At 39.1% G+C, this 27,637-nt stretch overlaps 1 protein-coding gene across 5 annotated transcripts; it reads left to right on the top strand.

Annotated features, from left to right (window-relative positions):
- Nucleotides 1-6: 6 nt before the first annotated feature.
- ZNF829 (zinc finger protein 829) lies at nucleotides 7-27,310 on the top strand. 5 transcript variants are annotated; one of them, XM_032325681.1, is made up of 5 exons: nucleotides 7-205; nucleotides 1,104-1,167; nucleotides 10,353-10,479; nucleotides 10,784-10,879; nucleotides 25,167-27,310. In XM_032325681.1, the coding sequence occupies exons 2-5, from the start codon at nucleotides 1,135-1,137 to the stop codon at nucleotides 26,144-26,146; spliced, it is 1,236 nt and encodes a 411-aa protein (XP_032181572.1). In that variant the 5' UTR covers nucleotides 7-205; nucleotides 1,104-1,134; the 3' UTR covers nucleotides 26,147-27,310. The 5 variants fall into 5 exon arrangements, with proteins under 5 accessions (XP_032181572.1, XP_032181570.1, XP_032181571.1 ...); XM_032325679.1 differs by having other exon boundaries at nucleotides 7-451; XM_032325680.1 differs by having other exon boundaries at nucleotides 7-518.
- The last annotated feature ends 327 nt before the right edge of the window (nucleotides 27,311-27,637 follow it).

Below are 27,637 nucleotides of genomic sequence, written 5' to 3'. Positions count from 1 at the left end.
CATTCACCGCGCGGTTTCTGGGAGGACAGGTGAAGGCGACCCACAGAAAGACCCAAGCCAGGGGCCGGTAACGCCGAACCATCCCTTCGTGACCGCCTCCCAACGGACGTTCCTGAGGACAACAACACCTCCCAGAAGGCTTCGCGGCCCGATTCAACTTCCGGCCAGAAAGCTGTCTGTGTTTCCTGTGTGAGGAGGAGGCACCGTAAGTCCTGCACCGAAGGCCGGGCTGGAAGGTGCAAACCTACCGTGCCTCGCAACCCTGAGACCTGGCTAGACGCTGAGAATTGCAGTTACAGTCGTTGAGGGAGGGTCCGGGCAGGGCCCTGAGAGGAATTGGCCGCGGGTGCGTCTCTGGACCACATTTCCCAGAGGGCCCGGTGGGCCCGTCGCTCTTCTCGCAAGAACGCGAAAGTTTCGTCACGCCTGGCGGGACCGTTAGATCGGTGAGGTGAGAGTCGGTGGGTCGCGGGGGACTCGAAAGGCGTAAATTGAGGAGCCCGGAGATAGGTACTAAGGTGGGTCATCCGGCCTGTACCGTACGGGTGGAGCGGCCTGTAAAGGGGATTGTGTGTGTGAGAGATTGAGACCTGTGTGCGGTTATCGGTTGCCTGTCATTGTGGGGTTGTGATTGCATGTGTCCCGATGACGGTTGTGACCCCGAGACACTGTTGTGGGGGGGGTACCTAAGGCTGTAGGAGAGTAACAATGTTCGGTGGCGGGTATGTGATTGTAACTGTGTTACCATGGGTAGCTCTGTGTGCGCGCGTGTGGAGTGCTTGTCGCATTGGTTTCAGTATGTCCGTGCTCAGGTTATGGGGCACTTTGTGTCACGGTATGGGGTTCCTGTCATATGTAAGATTGTAACTCCAGAACTTTGTCCCCAGGGAACTTCTGTGAAGTTTGGTCAGGTTATAGCCCTTTGGCAGCGGTGGCCTCAGCTTTTTCCAGACACACAGATTAGGCAGAATGCTCCATTCTCTGATCTCCATTCCCTGCGTGTGGTGGGGGCTGGGGCTGGGACTGGAGGTGACTTCTGACCAGACCAGTTTGGGGAAAAAAGGAAAACATGGTGTTTTGCAATTACCTTTTCCTCTCCCCAGTTCCACCTTTCTCCAGGTGCAGAAGAGAAGAATGCACAATGAACTTCTACAAGCAGTGTCCAAGGTGTGTTGGGGTTTTCTCTTTGCTTTCTTTCTTCTGAAAGTTAAATGCTTAATAAAGATATGTCATTTAATTGTAGGTCCTTATAATTAAAGGGAAGGATGGTCCAGCCTGGTTTTAAAGCCCAACAGCACCCCTATATGTATTGTTCACTTATTTGGGAAATGGCTCTACTTCCGTTTGTTGAGTTTTCTTTTTTTTAAATGCAGTATTATGATTTAAATACAATTGTTATGATATTAAAAAACACGGGGCGCCTGGGTGGCTCAGTTGGTTAAGGGACTGACTCTTGATCTGGACTCAGGTCTTGAACTCCAATCCAGGTCCTAAGTTCAAGCCCCACACTGGGCTCTCTGCTGGGCATGGAGCCTACTAAAATAAAATAAACAATAAAATAACATGTAACATAATGCAACACATAACACAACACAGCACATAACAACACAACATAACATATAACATAAAACACAACATCACTATTACTTAGAGATTTTAGAAACAATTACCAAGAAAAAATAAAATGTGACGCCTGGGTGTCTCAGTTGGTTAAGTGGCTGCCTTCGGCTCAGGTCATGATCCCAGCGTCCTGGGATAGAGTCCCACTTCGGGCTCCTTGCTCAGCAGGGAGCCTGCTTCTCCCTCTGCCTCTGCCTGCCATTCTGTCTGCCTGTGCTCGCTCTCTCCCCCCCCCCCGATAAATAAATAAAATCTTTAAAATAAATAAATAAATAAATAAAATGTGATCACTCAAATATCTAATGTTAATATTTTGATTAATTTTTTAAATTATTTCTTTATTTGACAGAGAGAGATCACAAGTAGGCAGAGAGGCAGGCAGAGAGAGAGAGGAGGAAGCAGGCTCCCCGCTGAGCAGAGAGCTCCATGTGAGGCTCGATCCCAGGACCCTGAGATCACGACCTGAGCCGAAGGCAGAGGCTTAACCCACTGAGCCACCCAGGTGCCCCTTGATTAATTTTTTAAAAAGATTTTATTTATTTGAGAGGCAGAGTGAGCGAGAGAGAGAGCAGGTAAGCAGAAGCAGAGGGAGGGGGAGAAGCAGGTTTCCTGCTGAGCAAGGAACTGGATGTGGGACTCAATCCCAGAACATGGGATTATGACCTGAGTAGAGGCTTAACTGACTGAGCCACCCAGGTGCCCTTTAATTAATTTTTATTATTTTTCCAAAATCAAATTATACTTCACTTACTATATTATATCCTACATTTTCACTAGAAAGTCTTATTCTCCTGTGTTGTCAAATGGTCTTTGTAAATACCATTTTTTAAAGATACATATTTCTTTTTTTTTTAAAGATTTTATTTATTCATCTGACAGACAGAGATCACAAGTAGGCAGAGAGGCAGGCAGAGAGAAAGGGGGAAGCAGGCTCCCCGCTAAGCAGAGAGCCTGATGTGGGGCTTGATCCCAGGACCCTGAGATCATGACCTGAGCCAAAGGCAGAGGCTTAACCCACTGAACCACTCAGGCACCCAAAGATTCATATTTCTTTGTGTGAGTTATGTTCTCTCCCTTTCTTCATGTCAGTATGTCTGACTTTGAAATCTTTAAGTATTTATTTACTTATAAATAACACACATACACCCCCCATCCACCCACACACACAGAGGTTTGAAATTGGACTTCATGATTAATAATAAGATTGTACACCATTTCATGTATTTATTGGTTATTAAGATTTCTCCTTTTGTGACCTGCCTGTTCAAATATTTTAACTTTTTGCCCCTTGATTATCTCTTGTTGATTCATAGGGTTTCTTTATATAATCTGGATATGAGTCCTTCATTGATAGTTTTCCGTTTAGAATGTTTTATCATTTCCTTTAAGGTGGTTTTATGAATAGAAATCCTAACTTTAATGCAGTTATCAATTTTTTTTTTCCTTTGTGGTTAGTGCTTTTTGTGTTTCTGGAAATCCTTTCTAGGGCGCCTGGTGGCTCAGTCAGTGAGACACCTGAGCCAAAGGTGTCTACTTTGGCTCAGGTTGTGATCTGGGGTCCTGGGATTGAACCCCAGGTCAGGCTCCCTGCTCAGTGGGGAGTCTGCTTGTCCTTCTCCCTCTGTTCCTCCCCCTGCTCGTGCTGTCTCTCTTTCTCTCTCTCAAATTAATAAGTAAAATCTTTATTTTTTACTACTTATTTATTTTAAAGATTCTATTTGTTTATTTCACTCTCTGTCAAATAAATTTGACACTCTCTGTCAAATTTTGACAGAGAGTCAAATAAACACAAGCAGGGGGAGTGGGAGAGGGAGAAGCGGGCTTTCCCCCAGAGCAGGGAGCTTGACGCGATCCCTAAGCTACAAGTTTTGCTTTTTGGGGTTCTGGCTGGCCCAGTTGGTGGAGCATGTGACTTTGATCTCAGGGTTGTGAGTTTGAACCCCACATTGGGTGTGGAGATTACTTAAAAATAAAATCTTTTTTTTTTTTTTAAGATTTTTTAAAGATTTTATTTATTTACTTGACAGAGATCACAAGTAGGCAGAGAGGCAGGCAGAGAGAGAGGGGGAAGCAGGCTCCCTGCTGAGCAGAGAGCCTGATGTGGGGCTTGTTCCCAGGACCCCGAGATCATGACCTGAGCTGAAGGCAGAGGCTTAACCCACTGAGCCACGCAGTCGCCCCTTAAAAATAAAATCTTAAAATAAAAACGTTTGCCTTTCCTATTTATATATTTAATCCACCTGTAATTGGCTTTTGTGTACAACGTAAAGTGGGGCCCAGATTTTACCAACTTATGAATTCTTTCCTCGCTTTTTCAGTACCATATATTAGGTCACTATGTTCCCATTTCAGATATATCCAAACATATAAAAATCCAGTATCTATATATAAGTGGATGTGTTCACGAGCTCTTTGTTCTGTTGTTTTAAAACAGTATCACAGTATTGATTATTCTAGTTTCGTTGTCCTTTATTTTATTTTATTTTATTTTTTAAAGATTTATTTATTTATTTGACAGACAGAGATCACAAGTAGGCAGAGAGGCAGAGAGAGAGAGGAGGAAGCAGGCTCCCTGCTGAGCAGAGAGCCCGATGTGGGGCTCGATCCCAGGACCCTGGGATCATGACCTGAGCCGAAAGCAGAGGCTTTAACCCACTGAGCCACCCAGGCGCCCTTGTTGTCCTTTAAAAGTATTTTGGCTTTTCTTCCTGTGGCTGTGTTTAAGACTTTCTCCCAGTTTTTGGTTTTCTGTAATTTTAACATAATGTGTATAAGTGTGCCCTTTAAAAATTTTATATGCTTGGGATTTGTAGAGTTTTTTCAGTTTGTAGGTAGGTGTTTTTTATTAGTTTAGGGAACTCCTCAGCCATCTTCAAAGATTGCCCCTGCTTTATTCTCCCCCTCTCTCCTCTCCCTTCTCAGGATCTAATTAAACATAGGTTAGAATTTCTTACCTTAATCTTTTTTATTTTTAAAGTTGATACAGTAGGTAGGTCTACTCTCAATTTTTTATTTTTATTTTTATTTTTTAAAGATTTATTTATTTGACAGACAGAGATCACAAGTAGGCAGAGAGGCAGGCAGAGAGAGGAAAGGAAGCAGGCTCCCTGCTGAGCAGAGAGCCCAATGCGGGGCTCCATCCCAGTACCCGGGGATCATGACCTGAGCCGAAGGCAGAGGCTTTAACCCACTGAGCCACCCAGGCACCCCTACTCCCAGTTTTTAAAATGTGGATATTTGGTACAGAGGCAAAGGAAATCATGTTAAGAATCAGTCATCCCCAATCTATTGCTCTTAAGACCTTTCTGGGTTTCTTTAGAAGATGGCTGAGTATTTCTAATCCATTCTTCTGTGCCAAAACCCAGAATATCTGGTTTTCCTCCCATCAGCCTCTAATTATACTTGCCATTTCTGTAGTGAAGATTGTTGCCCAATATTAATGGGAATAATGCTAGGAGGTTAGTATAATATAGTAGAAGATAAAAGGAATGCATTGAATTTTGTTCTCAGAAGTTAATCAGATGTTTTTTGTTTCTTAAAGATTTTATTTTATTTATTATTATTATTATTTTTAAAGATTTTATTTATTTATTTTACAGAGGGAAATCACAAGTAGATGGAGAGGCAGGCAGAGAGAGAGAGAGAGAGGGAAGCAGGCTCCCTGCTGAGCAGAGAGCCCGATGCAGGGCTCGATCCCAGGACCCTGAGATCATGACCTGAGCCGAAGGCAGCGGCCTAACCCACTGAGCCACCCAGGCGCCCCTTAAAGATTTTATTTTTAAGTAATCTCTACATCCAACATAGGGCTTAAGCCTGCAAACCACGAGATCAGAAGTTTCATGTCCTACCAACTGAACCAGCCTGGCACCACCCCTGCCCCTTTTTTTAACCTAATGTTTAATCAGGAAATATTCGAAGCATAATAAAATCAGAAAAAGCACAAGAATATATGCCATCACCAGTGTTATTTAACATCGTTGCATTGGTATTAACCAAAGCACTTAGCCAAGAGAAAGAAGTTGGTTAAAAATTAGAAAAGAGAATATAAGATAATTGCTTTGCAGATGATATGAATGTGTACCTGAAAACCAAATCAGTGTATAACTAGCACTTTGAAATAAGCAGGCCTCCATAGGAAGCAAGTAAAATAAATTAGTTTTCATATTTTCTACTTTCAGCTCTCTCTGTGGGCTGATTTTTTTTGTTGCCCTGGATAAAATAACTTGTGCAGTTTCTATACTTGTTTTGATCACTCTTTGGTATCCTTTGGTTATTTTCAGTGATAAAGGTCAGTCTCATTCTACTAATTACAATCTCTAATTGAATATAATAATATGTAAGCTTCAGAGGAAGAGCAGAGGGAGAGGGACAAGCCGACTTGGTGCTGAGCACAGAGCTCAGTGCGGGACTCGATCCCACAACCCTGAGATCATGACCTGAGCCAAAATCAAGAGTCATGCGATTAACTGATTGAGCTACCAAGGCACCCCTGAAGTATCTACTTACAATACCTGTCTTACACTTGGGGATTCTGTGCTTTGCTGCTTTGTTGGGAATCCCGTTGTCCTTCCATTGGGTCCACATCTGGTCCAAAAAGGGCACTGGATACCAGTTTCTGTGCCCTCTAAACTTCAGGAAACAGCAAAAATTCTCCTAAATAATCTCATCATTTTACTTTGGACCTTGGAGTCTAAGATGAAGAAATAACTTAATTTTTCCTGTGGGATGGAAAATGTGTGTCATTTTTCAGCAACCAGTTTTTGGATACCAACTGAGTGTCCTGCAATTTAATTCAATTCTGACACTAATTACAGAGTTAACACAGAGCACCACAGGTTTAGTGGGCTTAGCCTTACAAGACTGCCCTATTTGAGACAGCATCTCCAAGCCTTGGGTAGCCCCAAGCAGACCACAAACAGAGGTATTCCCATTATCCCTATTTAGGTATAGTAATTGATTAGAATGATTTATAGACCTCAGGAAAGTACTGTATTTAATCATAGTTTTACTATAAAGAATGCAATTCAGGAACAGCAAAATGGTAGAGATGTATAGGGCAAGGTATGAGAGGGAGCATAATATCTGGAAAGGTTCTTAAGGATTTTGCCTAACAAAATGGCTGAAGTGAAAGGTTTCCTTCGGTAATGTTTATATTGTAGAAAATTCTGCCACCAGCAAAATTATAAAAGTTAAGGAATTTATGTTAATAAGGAATAATTCTTATAACAGTCATAAGAGAAGTATAACTTTCTTTTTTTTTTTTTAAGATTTTATTTATTTATTTATTTTAGAAAGATTTATTGAGAGAGATCACAAGCAGGCAGAGAGGCAGGCAGAGAGAGAGGAGGAAGCAGGCTCCCTGCTGAGCAGAGAGCCCGATGCGGGGCTCGATCTGAGGACTCAGAGTTCATGACCTGAGCTGAAAGCAGCAGCTTAACCCGCTGAGCCACCCAGGTGCCCTGAGAAGTATAACTTTCAAGAAATTTAAATTATATTCTTGTCTAAGATGGTGATATTTTATTTATTTTTCAAAGATTTATGTATTTATTAGAGAGAGAGCTCAAGCAGGAGGGACAGAGGGAGAGGGAGAGGGGATCTGAAGCAGATTCTGTGCTGGGCATGGAGCCCAACGTGGGGTTCTATCTTACAACTCTGAAATCATGACCTGAGCTGAAACCAGGAGTTGGACATTTAGCTTAGAATGCCACGCAGGCACCCCAATAGTGATTTTTAAATTAATGTTTAGCCAGTTTTGCATTCAAAAAAAATTCAAGAAATTTTAAGACTTAAAAAAAAAATGTCAGGGCTTTGTCCCAGTACCCAATCCTACTCCCCTCAGGTGGCTACCTTCAGATTTTTTCCTGTTTCTCTTTGCACTTGTCCTACATGTGCTTTGTTTTGTTTTTAATTTTTAAGTAATCTCTATAGCCAGTGTGGGGCTCATACTCACAACCACATGATCAAGAGTTGCTCATTCCACACTGACAGTCAGCCAGGCGTCCTTTTCCCTATATTTCTTTCTTCTTTTCTTTTCTTTCTTTCTTTTTTTAAAAGATTTTATTTATTTATTTGAGAGAGAGCACGGTGGCGTCAGGAGCAGATGGAGAGGAAGAGGGAGAAGCAGAGTCCCCACTGAACAGTCAGGTAGATGTGGGCCTTGATCCCAGGACCCTGAGATCATGACCTGAGTTAAAGGTAGATGCCTAACTGAAGCCACTCAGGTACCCCCGTTTCCCTGTATTTCTAATTTATATTCCTACATTGCTGTTTTTTAAAGATATGCTGTTTATTTATTTGGATGGGTTAGGACAGAGGGAGAGGGAGAGAGAGAGAATCTGAAGCAGGCCCCACACATAGCATAGAGCTTGACACTGGGCTGGATCTCACATCTCTGAAACAAAATCAAGAATCAAACACTTAATTGATTGAGCCACCCAGGCACCCCCATTGCTATTCTTTTTATAGACATATCTTGGTGACTTTCTTGAGGTAAATAAGGGTTGAGATTTCCCATATCACATTTCTCACTTCCTGTTCCTGTAGAAGAATTATATCACAATTTTCTTAAATCATTGATACTCACGTAATTAGGACCTCACAGATATTATTAATTTGAGTAGTACACTAGAGCCTAAATTCTTTTCAGTACAACTTTTACAATTTTCTGAGGGTAAACGACTTTGTTTCTTCATTTGTCTTTTTCCATATATGTGTTGCTCTTTTTATCCCCATATCTCCCAACATTGCTTCCAGTTGCCTATCAAAAATATTTTCCATATGATCAAACTTACTAGGTCTTTATTTTTCCTTGGAGACCTCTTTCCCATAGTCCTTTAACTTCTTGTTCCTAGACATTGCTCTCTAGTTCTGCCAGGTATTATCCTGGAACTTGCCTTTCACAGTTACACTTGGGACCTTGTCATGTATTCTCATGTTAGTTTTGTAATTTCTGAATATAGTATCTTTCTTTTTCTTAATTTACTCCCTACTTTTGAAGGAGCATGTAGGCCAGGAGTTTCTTTTTTTTCCTTTTTTTTTTTTTTAAGATTTTATTTTTATTTATTTGACAGAGAGATCACAAATAGGCAGAGAGGGAGGCAGAAAGAGAGGACGGAGCAGGCTCCCTGCTGAACAGAGAGCCCCACGTGGGGATCGATCCCAGGACCCTGGGACCATGACCTGAGCCCAAGGCAGAGGCTTAACCTCCTGAGCCACCCAGGTGCCCCCGGGAGTTTCTTTTAAAAGCTCAGAGGGGGGGCGCCTGGGTGGCTCAGTGGGTTAAGCCGCTGCCTTCGGCTCAGGTCATGATCTCAGAGTCCTGGGATCGAGTCCCGCATTGGGCTCTCTGCTAAGCAGAGAGCCTGCTTCCCTCTCTCTCTCTCTCTCTGGCTGCCTCTCCGTCTACTTGTGATTTCTCTCTGTCAAATTAATAAATAAAATCTTTAAAAATAAATAAATAAATAAATAAATAAAAGCTCAGGGGGTTGCCTGGCTGGCTTGGTTGGTTGGGCCTCTGCCTTTGGCTCGGGTCATGCTCTTGGAGTCCTGGGATCGGCTCCTCGTCGGGCTCTCTGCTCGGTGGGTGGCCTGCGTTCCCCCACCCCACTGCCTGATTCTGTCCCTACTTGTGATCTCTCTGTCAAATAAATTTTAAAAATCTTAAAAAAAAAAAAAAGCTACTGAGAGATAATTTTATCTTTCCCTGTAGATCTCGAAGTAATCTTATTCTTCACACCATTTTGTTTTTAATCTTGCTTGGTATATAATCTTCACACTAGCTTTGACTGGGTATAGAATTCTAGGCCAGAATTAATTTTCATTTGTAATGTTAAAGGAATCACTTTTTTTTTCTTCAGGTGGAGCTGTTGAGAAGTCCACTGTGATTTTAATTCCTATAAATTTTTTTTTTTTTTAAGATTTTATTTATGTATTTGACAGACAGAGATCATAAGTATGCAGAGAGAGGGGGAGGAGGAAGCAGGCTGGCTCCCTGCCAAGCAGAGAGCCCGATGCGGGGCTCGATCCCAGGACCCTGAGATCATGAACCGAGCCGAAGGCAGAGGCTTTAACCCACTGAGCCACCCAGGCGCCCCTAATTCCTATAAATTTTTATGTGATGTATGTTTTCTTCTTGCAAGCTTTTAGAAAGTTCTGTTTTTCCTTGATATTCTGAAATTTTACTCCAAAATGTATCATAAGATTTTTTTCTTAAGTACATCACATTGTTTCCTCTTTTGGGTCTTAAAGGAAAAATGTGGGAAGGGGGAAAGGATTCACATATATGCACACCTTACTATAACCAGGCATCGAGCATTGAGCTGTATGATTGCTATTTTATGTTGTAGGAAAAGTTTACTTGCATGTTGCTTGATATATCCCTCTGTACACAAAAGGTATGTTTTCTACTGATATAATAGAGTTCCAGTCCCCTCAGTTTGCTTAATAAGCTCTAGCACCATCTCTACTACCATCTTTTTTCTTTTTAAGATTTTATTTATTTATTTGAGAGAGAGATCTCACACACAATCATGGGGAGCAGCAGGCAGAGGCAAAGGGAAAAGCAGGCTCCCCCACAGAGAAGAGAGCCTGATGTAAGGTTTGATCCTAGGACCCTGGAATCAAGATCTGAGCTGAAGGCAGATGGTTAACTGACTGAGCTACCCAGGTGCCTCACCATCTTTTTTTTTTTTTTTTAATCTCCTTCTACTGTGAAAGCATGTTTGTTGTTTCAGGGGTCAATGATGTTCAGGGATGTATCTATAAACTTCTCTCAGGAGGAATGGGAATGCCTGGATTCTGGTCAGATGAATTTATACAAAGAAGTGATGTTGGAGAATTTCAGCAACCTGGTTTCAGTGGGTAAGGATAACTATCCCCCAAAATTCAGAGTCTGCCCTTCGGAATGTCTCCTTTCTCCATTATGAATTATTTGTTTCAAGTAACCAGCTAAATTTCTGCTCCCTGTTCCTCAAGGAATGGTTTGAGTTGGAATGGAATGGAATGGAAGAGTTGGAAATGAGCACCTTCAGTGGGTTGAAGCTTCATCTTCATCTTTCTCTGGTCCTTCCTATAGTGGCATCTTTTTCTTGATCACCAAGGGACTGCATCTGATTTCTGGGACACCCACAGCATAACAATGTCCCGTGTCTTTTCTTGTGATCAGGACTTTCCAATTCTAAGCCAGCTGTGATTTCCTTATTGGAACAAGGAAAAGAACCCTGGATGGTTGAAAGAGAGCTGACAAGAGGCCTTTGTTCAGGTGAGATGATAGGTAGTGATTTTGTCCATTTTTTAATTGGGTTGTCTTGTTATTAGTGAGTTTTGAGTTAATTATATATTCTAGACACAGGTTTTATCAACCATATGTTTGTGAGTGTTTTCTTAGTTGGTATGTTTTCACCCTCTTGATTTTGTCCTTTGAAGCACAAATTTTTAAATTTAACAAGATCTAGTTTATCTATTTTTTCTTTGGTTGCGTGTACTTTTGGTGTGAGTTCCTTTAAGTTATGACCCTTCATAATTAAGTTTATTAATACCTTCTGGAAGTAGGAAAATATTTCATACTTATCCTATTATTTAGATAAAGGATTTTTGTCAATTTTATCTCAAAAAAAAAAAATTGAAGATAAAACAAAAAAAGCTTTCTCAACTGTAGATACAACTTTAGTTTTATAATTTAGCCATAAGATAGAATGAACAAAGAACTAAAGAACTCACCAATGCAGATTTCCCAAGATTTATTTTCCTTTCCAGGAGGCACCAAATATTATAAACAGACCACTGGAAGATAATAATCCAAATTCTCTGTCATCTCAGTTAACAGAGAATGAAGGGATCCCCAGATAACTGGAACAGATTTCCATTATCCCTATAGAAATTACCATAAAATTAGGGGCACCTGGGTGGCTCAGTGGGTTAAATCCTCTGCCTTCAGCTCAGGTCATGATCTCAGGGTCCTGGAATCGAGCCCCCCACCGGGTTCTCTGCTCGGTGGGGAGCCTGCTTCCTCCTCTCTCTCTGCCTGCCTCTGCCTACTTGTGATCTCTGTCTGTCAAATAAATAAAAATAAAATCTTAAAGAGAAAAAAAAAAGAAATTACCATAAAATCAGATTCCTAATCACTATAACTTACCAGCCTTGCACAAACCAGTAGCAAAACTAGACTTAGTCCAAAAACAAAACCCAGGATGCATTGAGGAGGGTGTAGTGGAGAGAAAGTGAATTAAAGTAGCATTTTATTGCTGCTTGGAATTTACTGAGGCAGCGAAGAAGAAAAGACTGCTGGGCCTTAAATAGCCCATGAGATACACTTCACAAGTCATACTTTATTGCCTCCTGCAAATAAGTCCATTTGGACATTTCAGTGGGACCTTCAGAATTGTCAGAGTATAACATTTTCAAAACTTTTCAAAAGTATAATTATTCAAAAATTAAAGATGATTCTTCTAAGTATATGATAAGCACATTTGAAATACTTATTTAGCTCACTAATGAGAGAACCAGAGGAATGGTAAAGCTTGTTCAAGTTGTCTGGGAGACTCTGAGTTTATATTATGATTATATACATATATATGTAATTATATTACAATGCAGGAATCACATCACTATTGTGGATACAAAAACTAGTTACTGTCTTAGAGGATAGTAAATTTGTAACCTTCAGGCTGTCTTTTCACCAGACAAATAAATCATTTATAACTGTTGTTCTTCATAGCAATTTTTCGTTCTTTGTTCAGTTACTTTCTAGATTTTTCAAGTAGATTGTAAGCATACTACAATTTTCTAATTGATATTGTTCATATAGAGAAATAGTATAAGCTTTTTTATTTTTTTAACATGTGGAAAGGAGTTTAATTTTCTTATCAGGGAAATGCAGTAGGATATCATTATGTCATCTGTAACGTAGGCAAAAATTTAAGTCTGACATTAGTAAGAATAGATGAGAATGTGGAACAGCACCTTCAAGCTGCTGATAGGGTATAACTTCATACAACTGCTTTTTATTCCTTCTTTTTAAATTTAATTGTGAAGGGCACCTGGATGGCTCAATTGGTTGAGCATCTGCCTTTGACTTAGGTCGTGATCTCAGGATCCTGGGATCAAGCCCCATGTCCACCACCTTTGCTCGGCAGGGAGTCTGCTCCTTCCTCTTCCTCTGCCCTTTCCCTCTGCTCGTGCTCGCTGTCCCCCTGTCTCTTTCAAATAAATAAAATCTTTAAAAAAAAATTTAATTGTGATAAGATCATTTAACATGAGATCTACCCTCAACAAATTTTTAAGTGTATAATACAATATTGTTAACTTTAGGCACAGTAGTATATAGCAGATCTCTAGCACTTATTTGCCTTGCGTAATTAAAGCTTTATACTTAATGATTAGCAACTGCTTGTTTCCTTATAACCCCAGCTGTTGGTAACCAACTACTCTTGGTAACTACTCTTTTGTTCTGTGAGTTTTACCCTTTTTAGATATCTCCTATAAGTCAAATAATGCTGTATTTGTCCTATAACTGGTTTATTTCATGTAGCTTAGTGTCTTCATGTTGTTTCATATGGAAGGATTTCCTTCTTTTTAAGGTTGAATAATATTCCATTGTAAATATATAACACATTTTGTTTATCCACTCATCCATCTGTGGATTTAGGTTGTTTTCACATCTTGACTATTATGAGTAGTACTGCAATAAACGCATGAGTGCTAATATCTCTTCAAGATCCTGATTTCAAACGGGGTGCCTGGGTGGCTCAGTGGGGAAGGCCTCTGCCTTCAGCTCAGGTCACAATCTCAGGTCAGCATTGAGCCCTGGCGTCGAGCCCCGCGCTCTGCTCAGCAGGGAGCCTGCTCCTCCCCTCTCTCTTTGCCTGCCTCTCTGCCTACTTGTGATCTCTCTGTCAAATAAATAAATAAAATCTTAAAAAAAAAAAGATCCTGATTTCAATTCTTTTGGATAAATACCCAGAAGTGGGATTGATGGATCATATGACAGTTCTGTTGTTAATATTTTAGGAACAAGAGTTCCAATTTCTTTGCATCTCCACCAATATTTGTTACTTGTTTTTTGTTTGTTTGTTTTAATGACAGCCATCCTAAAAGTAATAGGCAATGTTTCTTCATGGTTTTGATTTATGCTTCTGTAATGATTTGAGATTTTTGAGCATCTTTCATATACGTCTTGACCATTTATACATTTTCTTTGGAAAAACGTCTACACAGGTTCTCAACTTATATTTTATTTTATTTTTTTTTAATTTATTTTTTATTTTTATTTTTATTTTTTTTTTAAGATTTTATTTATTTATTTGACAGAGAGACATCACAAGTAGGCAGAGAGGCAGGCAGAGAGAGAGAGAGGAGGAAGCAGGCTCCCTGCTGAGCAGAGAGCCCGATGCGGGACTCGATCCCAGGACCCTGAGATCATGACCTGAGCCGAAGGCAGCGGCTTAACCCACTGAGCCACCCAGGCGCCCTCAACTTATATTTTAATCAGATTAGTTCTTTCGCTATGTATTTAAGAAAGTTAACCACTATCAGATACATGGTTGGCAAATATTTTCTCCCATTCCATAAGTTACCTTTTCACACTTTTGTTTCCTTTGCTGTGCACAAGCTTTTAAATTTAATGTAGTCCTATATGTCTGTTTGTTTTTGGTGTCATATCCTGAAATCATCAATAAGACCAGTGTCATGAAACTTTTCCCTTATGTGAAGCTTTATAGTGTCAGGTCTCATGTTTAAGTCTTTAATACATTTTGAGGTGGTTTTTCGGTATGGGATAAGATAAAGGCTAAATTTTGCATATGGATGTTCAGTTTTCCCATCATCATTTGTTAGAGACTTTCCCTTTTTTTTTTTTTTTTTTTTTAAAGACTTTATTTATTTATTTGACAGACAAGAGGTCACAAGTAGGCAGAGCAGCAGGCAGAGAGAGAGAGAGGAGGAAGCAGGCTCTCTGTTGAGCAGAGAGCCCGATGCGGGGCTTGATCCCAGGACCCTGAGATCATGACCTGAGCCGAAGGCAGAGGCTTTAACCCACTGAGCCACCCAGGTGCCCCTCCCTTTTCTGTTATGTAGTCTTGGCATCTTTGTTGCATATTAATTGACTGTGTATACATGAATTTATTTGTTCTCTTTTGTTTTCTTGACTTAAATGTATGTCTTTGTGCTAGTACCATACTGTTTTAATTACTGCTGCTTTACATTGTGGAATCAGGAAATGTGAAGCCTCCAACTTTGTTGTACTTTCTGAAGATTATTTTGGCTCATTGGATTGTTTTTTTATATTTCTATAGAAAATGCTATTGGGATTTTGATAGGGATTGCATAGAATCAGTAGATTGTTTTGGGAATATGGACATTTTCACAATATTCTTCTAATCCATGAACACAGAATAGCTGTCCATTATCTTGTGTATCTTTAATTTATTCATCAGTGGTTTACAGTTTTCATTGTACAAGTCTCTTACCTCTTCGGTTATGTGTGTTCCTAAATAGTCCTTTTCCTTTTGACGCTATTATAAATGAGACTGTTTTTCTCATTTCTCTTTCAGGTTATTGTCAGTGTAAAGAAACAACTAATTTTTATATATTGATTTTGTGTCCTGAAACTGCAAACTGAAACCGTAATTTAATGGTTTATTAGTTCTAACAGTTTTTATGTGAAGTCTTTAGAGTTTTCTGTATACCAGATGTAGAAGTGGCAAGAGTGGGTGTTTTTCCTTCATGATCTTAGAGGGAGAGTCTTCAGTTTTTCATCAAGTATGATATTAGTTGTGCACTTTTTATATGTGGCCTTTATTATGTTAAGATAATAACCATGTTATTAGTTTGTTGAGAGTTTTTCATCCTGAAAAGGTGTTGAATTTTATCAAATGCTTTTTCTGCATCTGTTGAGATGATCACGTAATTTTTATCCTTCATTCTCTCTCTCTCTTTTTTTTTTTTTTTAAAGATTTTTATTTGTTTATTTGAGAGAGCACGAAAGGGGGAAGAGGGGGAGGGAAAAGCAGAGTCCCCACTGAGCAAGGAGCCAGACACCGGGGCTCAATCCCAGGACCTTGAGATCATGACTGGAGCCAGAGTTAGATACTTAACCTACTGAGTCACCTAAGCACTCCAATCTTTCATTCTCTTAATGTGGTGTATCACATCAATTGATTATTATTAATTATTATTAATTATTATTGATTATTATTAATGTTGGATTATCTTTGCATTCAAGGGATAAATTCCACTTGGTCATGGTATATGATCCTTTTAATGTGCTGTTGAATTTAGTTTACTAGTATTTTGTTGAGAATTTTTGCCTCAATATTCATTGGGGAATTGGCCTGTTGTTTTCTTTTTTATGGTGTCTTTGTCTGGCTTTGGCATGAGGGTAATGCTGGCTTCATAAAATAAGTTTGAATGTGTTCTCTCCTTTTCAGTTTTTTGGAAGAGTTTTAGGATTGGCAGCCCTTCCCCACCCCCAGGTTGGCATTATTATTTTTATTTAAATGTTTGGTAGACTTCACCAATGAAGCCATCTGGTCCTGGGCTTTTCTTTATTGAGAAATTTTCTTTTTTAAAAGATTTTATTTATTTATTGAAGAGAGAGAGCATGGGGTGGTTGGCAGAGGGAGAAGCAGACTTCCCACTGAGCAGCGAGCCCAGTACGGGGCTCTAACCCATGACCCTTGGATCATGCCCCGAGCTGAAGGCAGACAGTTAACTGACTGAGCTACCCAGGCCTCCTGCACTGAGAGATTTTTTATTGTGAGTTAATGTCCTTACTAGTTCTAGGTCTGTTCAGACTTCCTATTTCTTTATGATTCAGCCTTGATAGGTTATATATTTCTAGGAATTTATCCATTTCTTCCAGGTTATCTACTCGTTCATACTAGCCTTTTAATGATCCTTTTAATTTCTGTAACATCAGTTACAGATTTTTGATTTTACTTATTTGAGTTTCCTCTTTTTTCTTACTATAACTAAAAGTTTATCAATTTTATTTATTTTTTCAGTAGACTGTTAGTTTCATTGATCTTTCCTGTTTTTCTATTTTATTTGGTTTATATCTGCTCTAAAATTTATTATTTCCTTCCTTATGCCAACTTGGGGTTTAGTTTGTTTCTTAAGGTGTAAGGTCATATATTTATGATTTTTCTTATTTTTTGATGTAGGAACTATAAACTTCCCTCTTTATACTGCCTTTTCTTCATCTCATAAATATGTTTTCGTTTGTCTCAAGGTATTTTCTAATTTCTCTATTTCTTTTTGACCAATTGCTTATTCAAAAGTGTATTGTTTAATTTCAACGTATTTGTGAATTTTCTAGTTTTCATTCTGCTGTTGATTTCTAGTTTCATTCACTGTCGTCAGAAAAGATACTGGGAATGATTTCATTCTTCTTAAATTTCTTAAAAGACTTGTTTTGTCACCTAATATATGATCTGTCTTGGAGAACATTCCATGTGCACTTGATAAGCGTATATCTTGTTACAGCTGAGTGAAATGTTCTGTATAGGTCTGTTAGATCCATTTGATTTATGGTAGTTTTCAAGTCACTGTTTATTTTCTGTCTGGTTGTTTTTTCTATTATTGCAAGTAGGCCATTGAAGTGTCCAATTATTTTGGTCTATGTCTCACTTTAGTTTTGTCAGTGTTTGCTTTAGGTATGTGCTCTGATGTTGGATCTGTATATATTTATAATGGCTGTGTCTTCCTGGTGAATTGAGCCTTTTATTATTATATAATGTCTTTCATCTCTTTTGACTGTTTTTTACTTAAAGCCTGTTTTGTCAGATATAAGTATAGCCACCCTAGCTGTCTTTAGGTTACCATTTACATGGAATATCTTTTTCCGTTTCTTCACTTTCAACTGATATGTGTGTCCTTAAATCTAAAGTGGGTCTCTTGAGGACAGCATATAATTGGATCTTGTTTTATCCATTCAGCCACTATGTCATTTGATTGGGAAGTTTAACCCACTTACATTTAAAGTTACTATTGAGGGGCCCCTGGGTGGCTCAGTGGGTTAAAGTCTCTGCCTTTGGCTCGGGTTGTGATCTCAGGGTCCTGGGATCGAGCCTTGCATTGGGCTCTCTGCTTGTTGGGGAGCCTGCTTCCCCATCTCTTTTTGCCTCTCTGCCTACTTGTGATCTCTCTCTCTGTCAAATAAATAAGTGAAGTCTTAAAGTTACTATTGATAGGGAAGGATTTACTGTTACTATTTGTTGTTTTTCTGTTCTTGTAGTTCTTTTGCCCCTCTTTTTCTTTTTTTTCTTTTTGCTTCTTTTATTTATTTATTTTTGCATTGATATGCTTTGAATCCTTTATTTTTCTTTTTTATAATCTTTATAAGTATTTGTGGTTATACTGGGGATTTCATAAAATATCTTGTAACAATATGTTTTGAACTGAGAACTTATTTCAATCACATACAAAACACTTAATTCTTATTCTCCCATATATTGTGTTACCAATGTTGTAATTTAATCTATTTATAGTTATAAGTATATCCATTAATATATTTTTATGTGTAGTTATTTACAATACTTTCACCTTTTTACTTTTATACTAGAATTAAGAATTAAATAAAAGTAGTTTACTCTCCTGTGTAACAGTATTACAGTATTCTGTGTTTGTCTATATATTTGCTTTTACAAACAGAACTTTTATGCTTTTTTATTCCCTTATGTTGCTGTTTACCATCCTTATGTTTTGTGTTGAAAACTTTCTTTAGGCAGGTCTAGTGGTGATGAACTCCCTCAGATTTTGTTTGTCTGGGAAAAGTCTCTCTCTCCTTTGTTCATGAAGAAAGTTTTTTTGGATATATTGTTCTTGAGTGGCAATTGTTTTTCTTTCACCACTTTGAATATATCATCCAACTCCCTTCTAGCCTTCAAAATTTTGCCAAATAATCTGTTCATTGTCCTATGGGGGTTCCATTGTATAAGACAGTTTGTCATCTCTTGATGCTTTCAAAATTCTCTTTGCCTTTCAAGTTTTTATTTTACTTTTTTAGTAATCTCTAACCCCAGCATGAGGCTTGAACTCACAACCCCAAGCTCAAGAGTTGCACACTCTTCCAACTGAGCCAGACAGTTGTCTGAGCCAGATACCCCTCTTTGCCTTTGACTATTGACAAAAACATTATAATGATGTTTCAGTGTGACATAGTGTGTCTTGGTGTGCATTTCTTTTGTGTGCATCTTTTTGGAATACTGTGGCTTCCTGAGTCTGGATGTCCATTTCCTTCCCCAGATTTGGGAAGTTTTTATCCATTACTAATTTGAGTAAGTTTTGTTGTTTTTTCTCTGCCTCTAACTCCTATATGTATATTGGGCCATTCCTTGGTGCCTCATAAGAACCTTAAACTTTCTTCACTTTTTTTATTCTCTTTTCTTTTTGTTCCGTTGATTGAATAATTTCAAAAGACCTTTGAGTTCACTGTTTCTGTCTTCTGCTTGCTCTGGTCTGTTGAATGTTGAGTTTTTTTATTGAAATTTTCAGTTCAGGGGCACCTGGGTGACTCAGTGGGTTAGGCCTCTGCCCTTGGCTCAGGTCGTGATCTCATGGTCCTGGAATGGAGCCCCGCGTCGGACTCTGCTCAGTGAGGAGTATGCTTCTCCCCTCTCTCTCTGCCTGCCTCTGCCTACTTGTGATCTCTGTCAAAGAAATAAATTAAAAAAACTTAAAAAAATTTTTTTTCAGATAAGTTATTGCATTCTTCAGCTCCAAGATTTTTCTTTTTTCCAAATTTTTTGTCTCGTGGTTGGAATTCTCACTTTCCTCATGCCTTGTTCTCCTGAGCTCATTGAGCATTTTCATGATGGCTATTTAAAATTCTCTGTCAGGTAATTCCTCTACCTATATTTCATTAGGGTAATTTTCTGGAGCTTTATTTTGTTTCCTTGTTTGGATTATGTTTCTCTATTTCTTCATTTTATTTCCTTGATTTTTTGTGTTGGTATCTACATGTTTAAAAAAATGCCACTTGTCCTGTTCATTATGAATTAGCCTCATAGAAGAGAAGACCTTCACCAGTCGGAGCTTTTGTGAGCCTCTCAAACATTCATGCTAGTCTAAACCACCGTCTTTATTAGTAACTTCCAGGTGTTTAGAGTATGCCGAGTCTCATCAGCACCAATTCCTCATGTAAATCCTGAAGAAATTAGAACATTGGATGTGTGGTTCAGGTTCTTTCCCTTTCCAGAGAGAATGTGGAAGCTGGAGTGTTTTGCTTGCCAGCTCTGCTCTAGAATGGGGGAAAGGGCTATGGCAATTGTTTGCATGCTAGTTCGAATCACCTTTTTTGTTCTCAGTGGCTCCCAGTTTCTAAAATATGCCAGGTCCCTCCAGGGCTCCAAGATAGAAGCCAGTCTCTCAAGTAACCCCCAGAAAAGTTGAAATATTTGATGCACTCTATCCCCCGTAGGAAGAAACTGGGAGCTGCGGTTTTCCCTCCCATTTGCTATGAATTAACCTAGGACAAGAGCTATAGGGCCTTCATGCTAGTTTAAAATACTCCCTTTGTTTTTTGTAGTCCCAGGGGGTCCACTGTATGCCAGGTTCTGAGATAGTGAGATAGAAGCCAGTCCCTTGGGTAGCTTCCAGAGAAGTTAGAAAATTGGATGCAAGGTCCAACTCTTTTCATCCTCAAGGAGATGATGGGAGCTGGAGCTGGAGTTTTCCACCCATTCATTCAGCCGTAGGCCAGGAGGAGGAGCTATGGTGAGTTTGTGTGCTAGTTCAAACTACCTCCTTTGTTCTTGGTGGCCCCCAGATATCTTGAATCTGCTGGGTCCCATCAGCACTCTGAGACTGATGAGATAGAAGCTAGTCCCTTAGGCAAACTCCAGAAAAGTTGGAATGTTTGACACACAGTCCACCTCTTTCCTTCTTCAGGGAGAAGCTGGGAGCTGAAGTTTTCCTCCCACTCACTCTGCATTGAGCAGGGAAAGGAGCTGTGGTGAGTGCCTGCATGCTAGTTCAAACCAGTGCTTCTGTTCTTTGTAGTCCCTAGGGCCTAGGGTATGCCAGGTCTGATCAAGCCTCCAAGACAGGCAGCACTCAGAAAAGTGGAGTCATTAGATGTGCACTCCAACTTCTTTTCAGGGAGAAGCTGGAGGTTTCCTCTCAGTTGTATGGAACTATCCCACGAATGGGGATCATGGTGAGAAGGTGTCTCCAGTTTTCATACTAGTTTTGATATGACTGGCTTTACCCTTGCCTAGTGTACAGGATTCTCTTAATGAGTTTCTAGATTTCTCACAAAGGGAATTGATCCATGTATTGCTGTTGAGTTGATATGTTTGTGGGAGTCAGGATAATCTAGCACTTATTCCACCATCTTGCTAAATGTTACTCAAAATACTATTTTTGTAAGTGATCTTTAATATCCAACAACTTTACTAAAGTTAATTTTTTATTCTCTTGGTTTTTCTAGTTCGATCATCATATTATCTGCATGTTGTTAGATTTATTACTTCCCTTACAGTCCTCATACTGGTTATTTCCTTGCTTATAATGGTAGCTGGGACTGTCTTAATTGGTAACATTGGTAATGGGCATCGGTTTCTTTTTCCCTATCTTATAAGGAGCGTATCTGAAGTTCTTCACTTAACTGCAGTTTTCACCATAGTTCTGATAACTTTTACCAAGTTACAGCTATTACTTTGCAGTGCTAATTTGGTCAGAGTTATCATAAGTAGGTGTTGGCCACATCCTACAATTTTTCTGTATCTGTCAAGATGATCATGGTAGTTTGTGGTCTTATTTCAACAATAGTTGTACCCTCTGGTGTATGTCAATTTTGGCCTGTGAGTTCATGTTCCCAAGAGAATATCAATCACCTTGTGTGGCAGTGTGCCTGGGGAGGGGCCAAGAGAAAAATCCAGGCCTGTGCCCCTCCAGGTAGATTTAAGAGGTAGGAGGAGATGAGCTCAGGATGAGAAGCCCTAAAACCTCAGGATTCACTGCTGATAACTTTTATTTGCTACTGCTCTACCAGAGAATTCTTCTCATCAGGGTTTGCTCTTCAACATTTACAAAGCAGCAACATCTACAGGAAGAGTATGCCTTCCCTTTTTGTAATCCACCAACTCTAGGGGTTTTAATAGCTGAGAAGGTAGAGGAACAGATGCTTGAGAGCAGATGGTCAGCCATATTCTTCTGTCCAGCAGGACATTTTCTTTACCATGAAGTTATCCTACTTAGCTGCTTGAGCAGTTGCCACCAGTTTCTGTGATAAAGGCACAGGCAACAGTGGTCCCAAAGCATTTCAGGGAAAGGCTAAATCAGAGTTTAAAGACCTTACTACCAGGCCATCCTCTCCTTGCCTTCTGTTACCATTTCTCCAGGCAAGTAGCCTCCACCCTCAAATACACACAAGTTTGCACCAGTCTTCAGTCTCTCTAGAATATTTCACGATTTGCATCAGTTCCATGTAAAACCAAATTCTCTATAATTTCTCCAGGGTTAATTGAGAAACAAATCCAGAATTTTGTGTACATTCTGAGATTAGACAGGAACTTTTGGGGTTTTTAAAAATATATTTTCATTATTGTATTATCAATTTCTAAGAATTTTGTGTGTGTATGTTTTCTTAGTGCTCCTTTATTTAGCATCTTGAGCCCTTTTAATTTGGTTAGCTCTCTGAGGTTATTCATTATATGTTTTGACATTTTCTTCTGTTCCTTGCTCTGAGTGTTTCCTCACAGATACTTTTTTCTCTTTTGGGCGCTTCATGTTAAGAAACATTTCTCAAATGTCTGATAAACAATGACTTACTGCTCATTTTTAAGTATGAGATGCTAAAAAGATGATTGGAACTTCTGTGTAGTAGGGATTGGGTCTTGTTGATTTTAGGATGATCTGGTTGGGTTAATATACTGAGGACAGCCCACTTTTGGTAACTTGGTCTTTTGTGCATAATCTTCCTGAGAGAAGAGACATTTACTTTCATTCCTAATTGAGGGAGTTATTATCAGTATTCCAGTGGTTAAATTGGGGTGAAGTCAACAGGGTTATTTCAGTATTGGGGCCTGGACAGATTTTCTGGCAACAAATTGATGTCTTATACTTTAACTCAATTCTCACACTTCTCTGGAGTTAGCATCAGATTCCACAAGTTAAAGGGCAAGGTGCCCACCAGTTCAGATACTAGTTGTAACCAGGATCCCCAGGCTACCCATATTTCTGTCTGGCTGACAAAGTTTAGAGTTTTACATACCTCCTCAGGTTTGATAATTCATTAGAATAACTCACAAAACTAAAAAACCAAAAAGAACAACTCACAAAACTCATGAAAAGCACTGTACTTATGATTGCCATTTTATGTAAAGGATACAATGAAAAGTTAGCTGAAAACATAGCACAGGGCGAAGTCTAGGAGGTACCAAGCACAGGAAATTCAATGCCTATGAAATTGAGGTGTGTTATCCTCCAGGTATGTTATATAGTTACCAACCAGGAAGTTAGTAATCAGAAGGTTACCCCAATCCTTGCCCCGAGTTTTTTATTGATTATGTAGTCATGAGTGGCCAGACCCTCCCTTGAAGCTAGGTGCCCACTGTGAATCACCACATTAGGAAAACTTAGGCATGATCAAAAGGAGCTTGTGAATAACAAAAGACTTTCCGGTCAGGAAATTTCAGTGGTTTGTGGGGCTCTGTGCCAGGAACTAGGAACAAAGACCAGTTATATTCTTTATTTTATCATAAGTGTATATATTTTCTGTTAATCTTTGTCCTTAATTCAATACTGGTAGCCACAGCTATACCTGATGTTCCTGAATCCAGATTCCTCTGGTTCCATATTTCTATATTTCGAGTTTTCTGTGAGAATAAGGAAGTATAATCCTGTATGGGATAGGAGAAGAGATCCTAGGGGTCTTACTAGTCATACAATCTTGAATTCATTATTTAGCTTTCAGCATTCTCTATGTATCCCACTATTAGAAATGCCTGATACCTTCAATTTTTGTTCATTTTAGGGGCTCTGCACTATCAGTTAGTGCTGTGGAATTCATCCACTGCAGGCTCAGTTTGACTTTCTCTGGTCTGCAGACTCACTTATCACTCATTCATTGGCTTCCTAGCTTCCAGATTTTATTGTTACTGTCTCTTCTCCAGTGTTCACTGTCCTAGTGAGGTTTTTCTTTCCTCTTGTTAAACTTCAACTGTAATTTTCCTCTGAATTCATGAAGAGGCAGTGGAAAACTCATAGGTCCAGTCTGTCATTTTTAACAGAAATTGTCCCCCCCCCTTTTTAAAAAAAAAAAAAGATTTTATAAATTTATTTGACAGAGAGAGAGATTACAAGTACTCAGAGAGGCAGGAAGAGAGAGAGGGGGAAGCAGGCTCCCTGCTGAGCAGAGAGCCTGATGCGGGACTCAATCACAGGACCCTGAGATCATAACCTGAGCCAAAGGCAGAGGCTTAACCCACCAAGCCACCCACGTGCCCAGGTGTCCCCCTTTTAAATTAGATGTACAGTCGACACTCATTACAGATTCCATATGTATGAATTCACCTACTTGCTGAAATTCGTAAACTCAGGATCAATACTTGCAGTGCTTTCATGGCAGACGTACAGAACGACAAAAAATTGGAGTTGGAGTACCTATCTTCTTCTCACAGAGTATATTTCATTCTTACTCTCTTCTTTCTCATATTCAAGCTGCCTGCTTTCTTAGTCACTGCCATGAGATTCCATTCCTCTCTCTCCCAAAGTCAGCATCAGAGAATTCCAAGGTAAACTATTTTCAGTGAACCTCCAATATATCGAGCCCTATCTATAGAATTACCTGAAACCATTTTTGCCAGTTTCATTCAGCAGCTTAGACTAGGGTATCCCCCCAATATGGATTTGCCAACAACACACCCTTTGCACAGTCTCAGACTGTACCCCCATTCTTACATTTCACCACATTTATTATTATTATTATTATTATTAATTTTTTGACAGAGAGAAAGATACAGCCAGAGAGGGAACACAAGCAGGGGGAGTTGGAGAGGGAGAAGCAGGCTTCCCACAGAGCAGGAAGACCAATGCAAGTCTTGATCCCAGGACCCTGGGATCATGATCTGAGCTGAAGGCAGATGCTTAACGACTGAGACACCCAGACGCCCCCATTTCACCACACTTATTCCTCAGTGGTCTTCTTATGTAGGTCAAACAATTATCCACAAATTTTAAGATATTCAGTATGATGCTGTGTGTGGGAGTATATGCTTATAAACATGTATATATGATTAGAATCACTGTGAAATACAGAGGGTATCCCTGAATAGGGTGTATTTGTGGAAGTTTCAGGTGATTCTGATTGACATCAGAATTTCAGAATACATTTATTTCTCTAATTACCCTCTTGAATTTCCTCTCTTGGCTCTCCTCAATGTCCATGCTTTCGTTACTAGTTTTAAAAATTGCTTAGCCATATTCGAGAACTATTTAAGCATTTACTTTCCCAGATATTATTTTTACTTTAATCTTTTTTCTTTTTTAGAAGTTTCAGTCTCTCCCAAGATAGGAAAAATGAACACATGCATTTTTATTTCTTTCAGATCTGGAATCTATGTGTGAGACAAAGATATTATCTCTAAAGAAGAGACATCTTAGTCAAGTAATATTTACCCATGAAGACATGCCTACTTTTATTCAGCCCACATTTCTTACTCCACATCAAAAAACTGTTAATGAAGAGAAACCCTGTGAATGTAAGATATGTGGAAAGGCCTTTAATCAGAACTCACAATTTATTCAACATCAGAGAACTCATTCTGCTGACAAAAGCTATGAGTGTAAGGAGTGTGGGAAGACCTTTAGCCGTGGCTCACTTGTTACTCGACATAAGAGGATTCACACTGGTGAAAAACCCTATGAATGTAAGGAATGTGGCAAGGCTTTTAGTTGTAGTTCATATTTTTCTCAGCATCAGAGGATTCACACTGGTGAGAAACCCTATGAATGTAAGGAATGTGGAAAAGCCTTTAATTATTGCTCAAACCTCAATGATCATCAGAGAATTCACACTGGTGAGAAACCCTATGAATGTAAAGTATGTGGAAAAGCCTTTACTAAGAGTTCTCAACTTTTTCCACATCTGAGAATTCATACTGGTGAAAAACCTTACGAATGTAAGGAATGTGGGAAGGCCTTTACTCAACACTCAAGGCTTATTCAACATCAGAGAATGCATACTGGTGAGAAACCTTATGAATGTAAGGAATGTGGGAAGGCCTTTAGTAGTGCCTCAACGCTTACTAACCATCATAGAATTCATGCAGGCAAGAAACTCTATGAATGTAAGGAATGTGGAAAGGCCTTTATTCAGAGCTCAGAACTTATTCAACATCAGAGAATCCATACAGATGAAAAACCTTATGAATGTAATGAATGTGGGAGGGCTTTTAATAAAGGCTCAAACCTTACTAGACATCAAAGAATTCATACTGGTGAGAAACCCTATGACTGTAAGGAATGTGGAAAGGCCTTTGGTAGTCGCTCTGACCTTATTCGTCATGAAGGAATTCATACTGGGTGAAAGATAAGCCCTTTTGATAATATTTATAATAATATACTTAAAACAGCTAATGGAAAAAAAAAACAAAACAAAACAGCATGGTAGTTTTTTTAGGCTACTGTAACACAGTACCGAGTACCCCAAAATGGGGTGACTTAAAACAACAGAAATGTATTCTCACAGTTTTGGAGCTCTGAAATCCAAAATTGAAGTTGTTGGTAAGGTTGGTTCCTTCGGAGGACGATTTTATTCCATGTCTTTCTCCTAGCTTCTGTTAACAGCATTCTGTGACATTCCTTGTCTTGTAAATGCATCACTCCAATCTCTGCCTCCATCTTTACATTTCATTCTCCCTGTATAAATTTGTCTCTGTCTTGTATACAAGAGGAGACTCATACAGGACATCTGTCATATTGGATTAGGGCTCACCCTTATGACCTTACTTTGATTACATCTGCACAACAACCTTACTTCCATGTAGGATCACATTCACAGGTGCCAGAAGTTCGGACATCAACCATAGTTTAACCCATAACACTGTTAACAATGTTTTTCTAACATATTTACAGTTTTCTTGTATACATAATTTGTTGAATCTATTTCAAAATGTCAGTTCAATGTTTAAGTTAAACCTCCCTTCCCTCCAAAAAAGATTTTGTCTCAAACTAGTTCTTAAATAATTCTTTCCACCCCATTGTTTTATGCTGCTTGAGTTTGAGTTGTTAGCTTAGTTTTAGAGCCATCTTTTCTATTGCTCTGCCCTATAGATCTGTTTCTACCAATACTAAACTATAAGTTACAATACATAGACTATCTTCTAATTCCTGGCAGAATTATAACTCTGTTTTTGAAGGCAGCTCTATTTCTTTCCTTTTTGTAACGCTAAAGTTTTCACGTTTTCAAAACGAAACAAAACAAACAAAATCCTTCACACACACAGTGGAAAAAAAAGTAGGTTATTTGTAAGCCTACCAAAAAGAAATTACTATTTTCAAATTATACAGCATATCCTTCCAGACTTTAGTGTAATCATGATGTGCATACTATACCATAACCTGTTTATCATTCTTTTTAATGGTATCATAATAATCTTTTCTGTGGTAGATTATCATTTTGCTAAATATTACTGACATACTCTATGGTGCTCACTGAAATTTTACAGTTATAAAAGTTGCCTTCTAAATACAAAGTTAGTGCTTTTGTTTGTTTTTCTTTAAAAATATTACATTTCAGTGTCAAAATACTGTTCAGTATTTTCTCCTTGAAAAATATTGCCAATAGGGCGCCTGGGTGGCTCAGTGGGTTAAGCCGCTGCCTTCGGCTCAGGTCATGATCTCAGGGTCCTGGGATCGAGTCCCACATCAAGCTCTCTGCTCAGCAGGGAGCCTGCTTCCTCCTCTCTCTCTCTGCCTAATTGTGATCTGTCTCTGTCAAATAAATAAATAAAATCTTTAAAAAAAAAAAATATTGCCAATAGTTTCAGTCCTGTCGTAATCACGTTATCGGTTTATC

This window comes from Mustela erminea, chromosome 19 (genome assembly GCF_009829155.1).
Source record: "Mustela erminea isolate mMusErm1 chromosome 19, mMusErm1.Pri, whole genome shotgun sequence".
NCBI classification, from domain to species: domain Eukaryota; kingdom Metazoa; phylum Chordata; class Mammalia; order Carnivora; family Mustelidae; genus Mustela; species Mustela erminea.
Note: the sequence above shows the minus strand (reverse complement) of the source record. Positions and strands in the feature narration are given on the sequence as shown.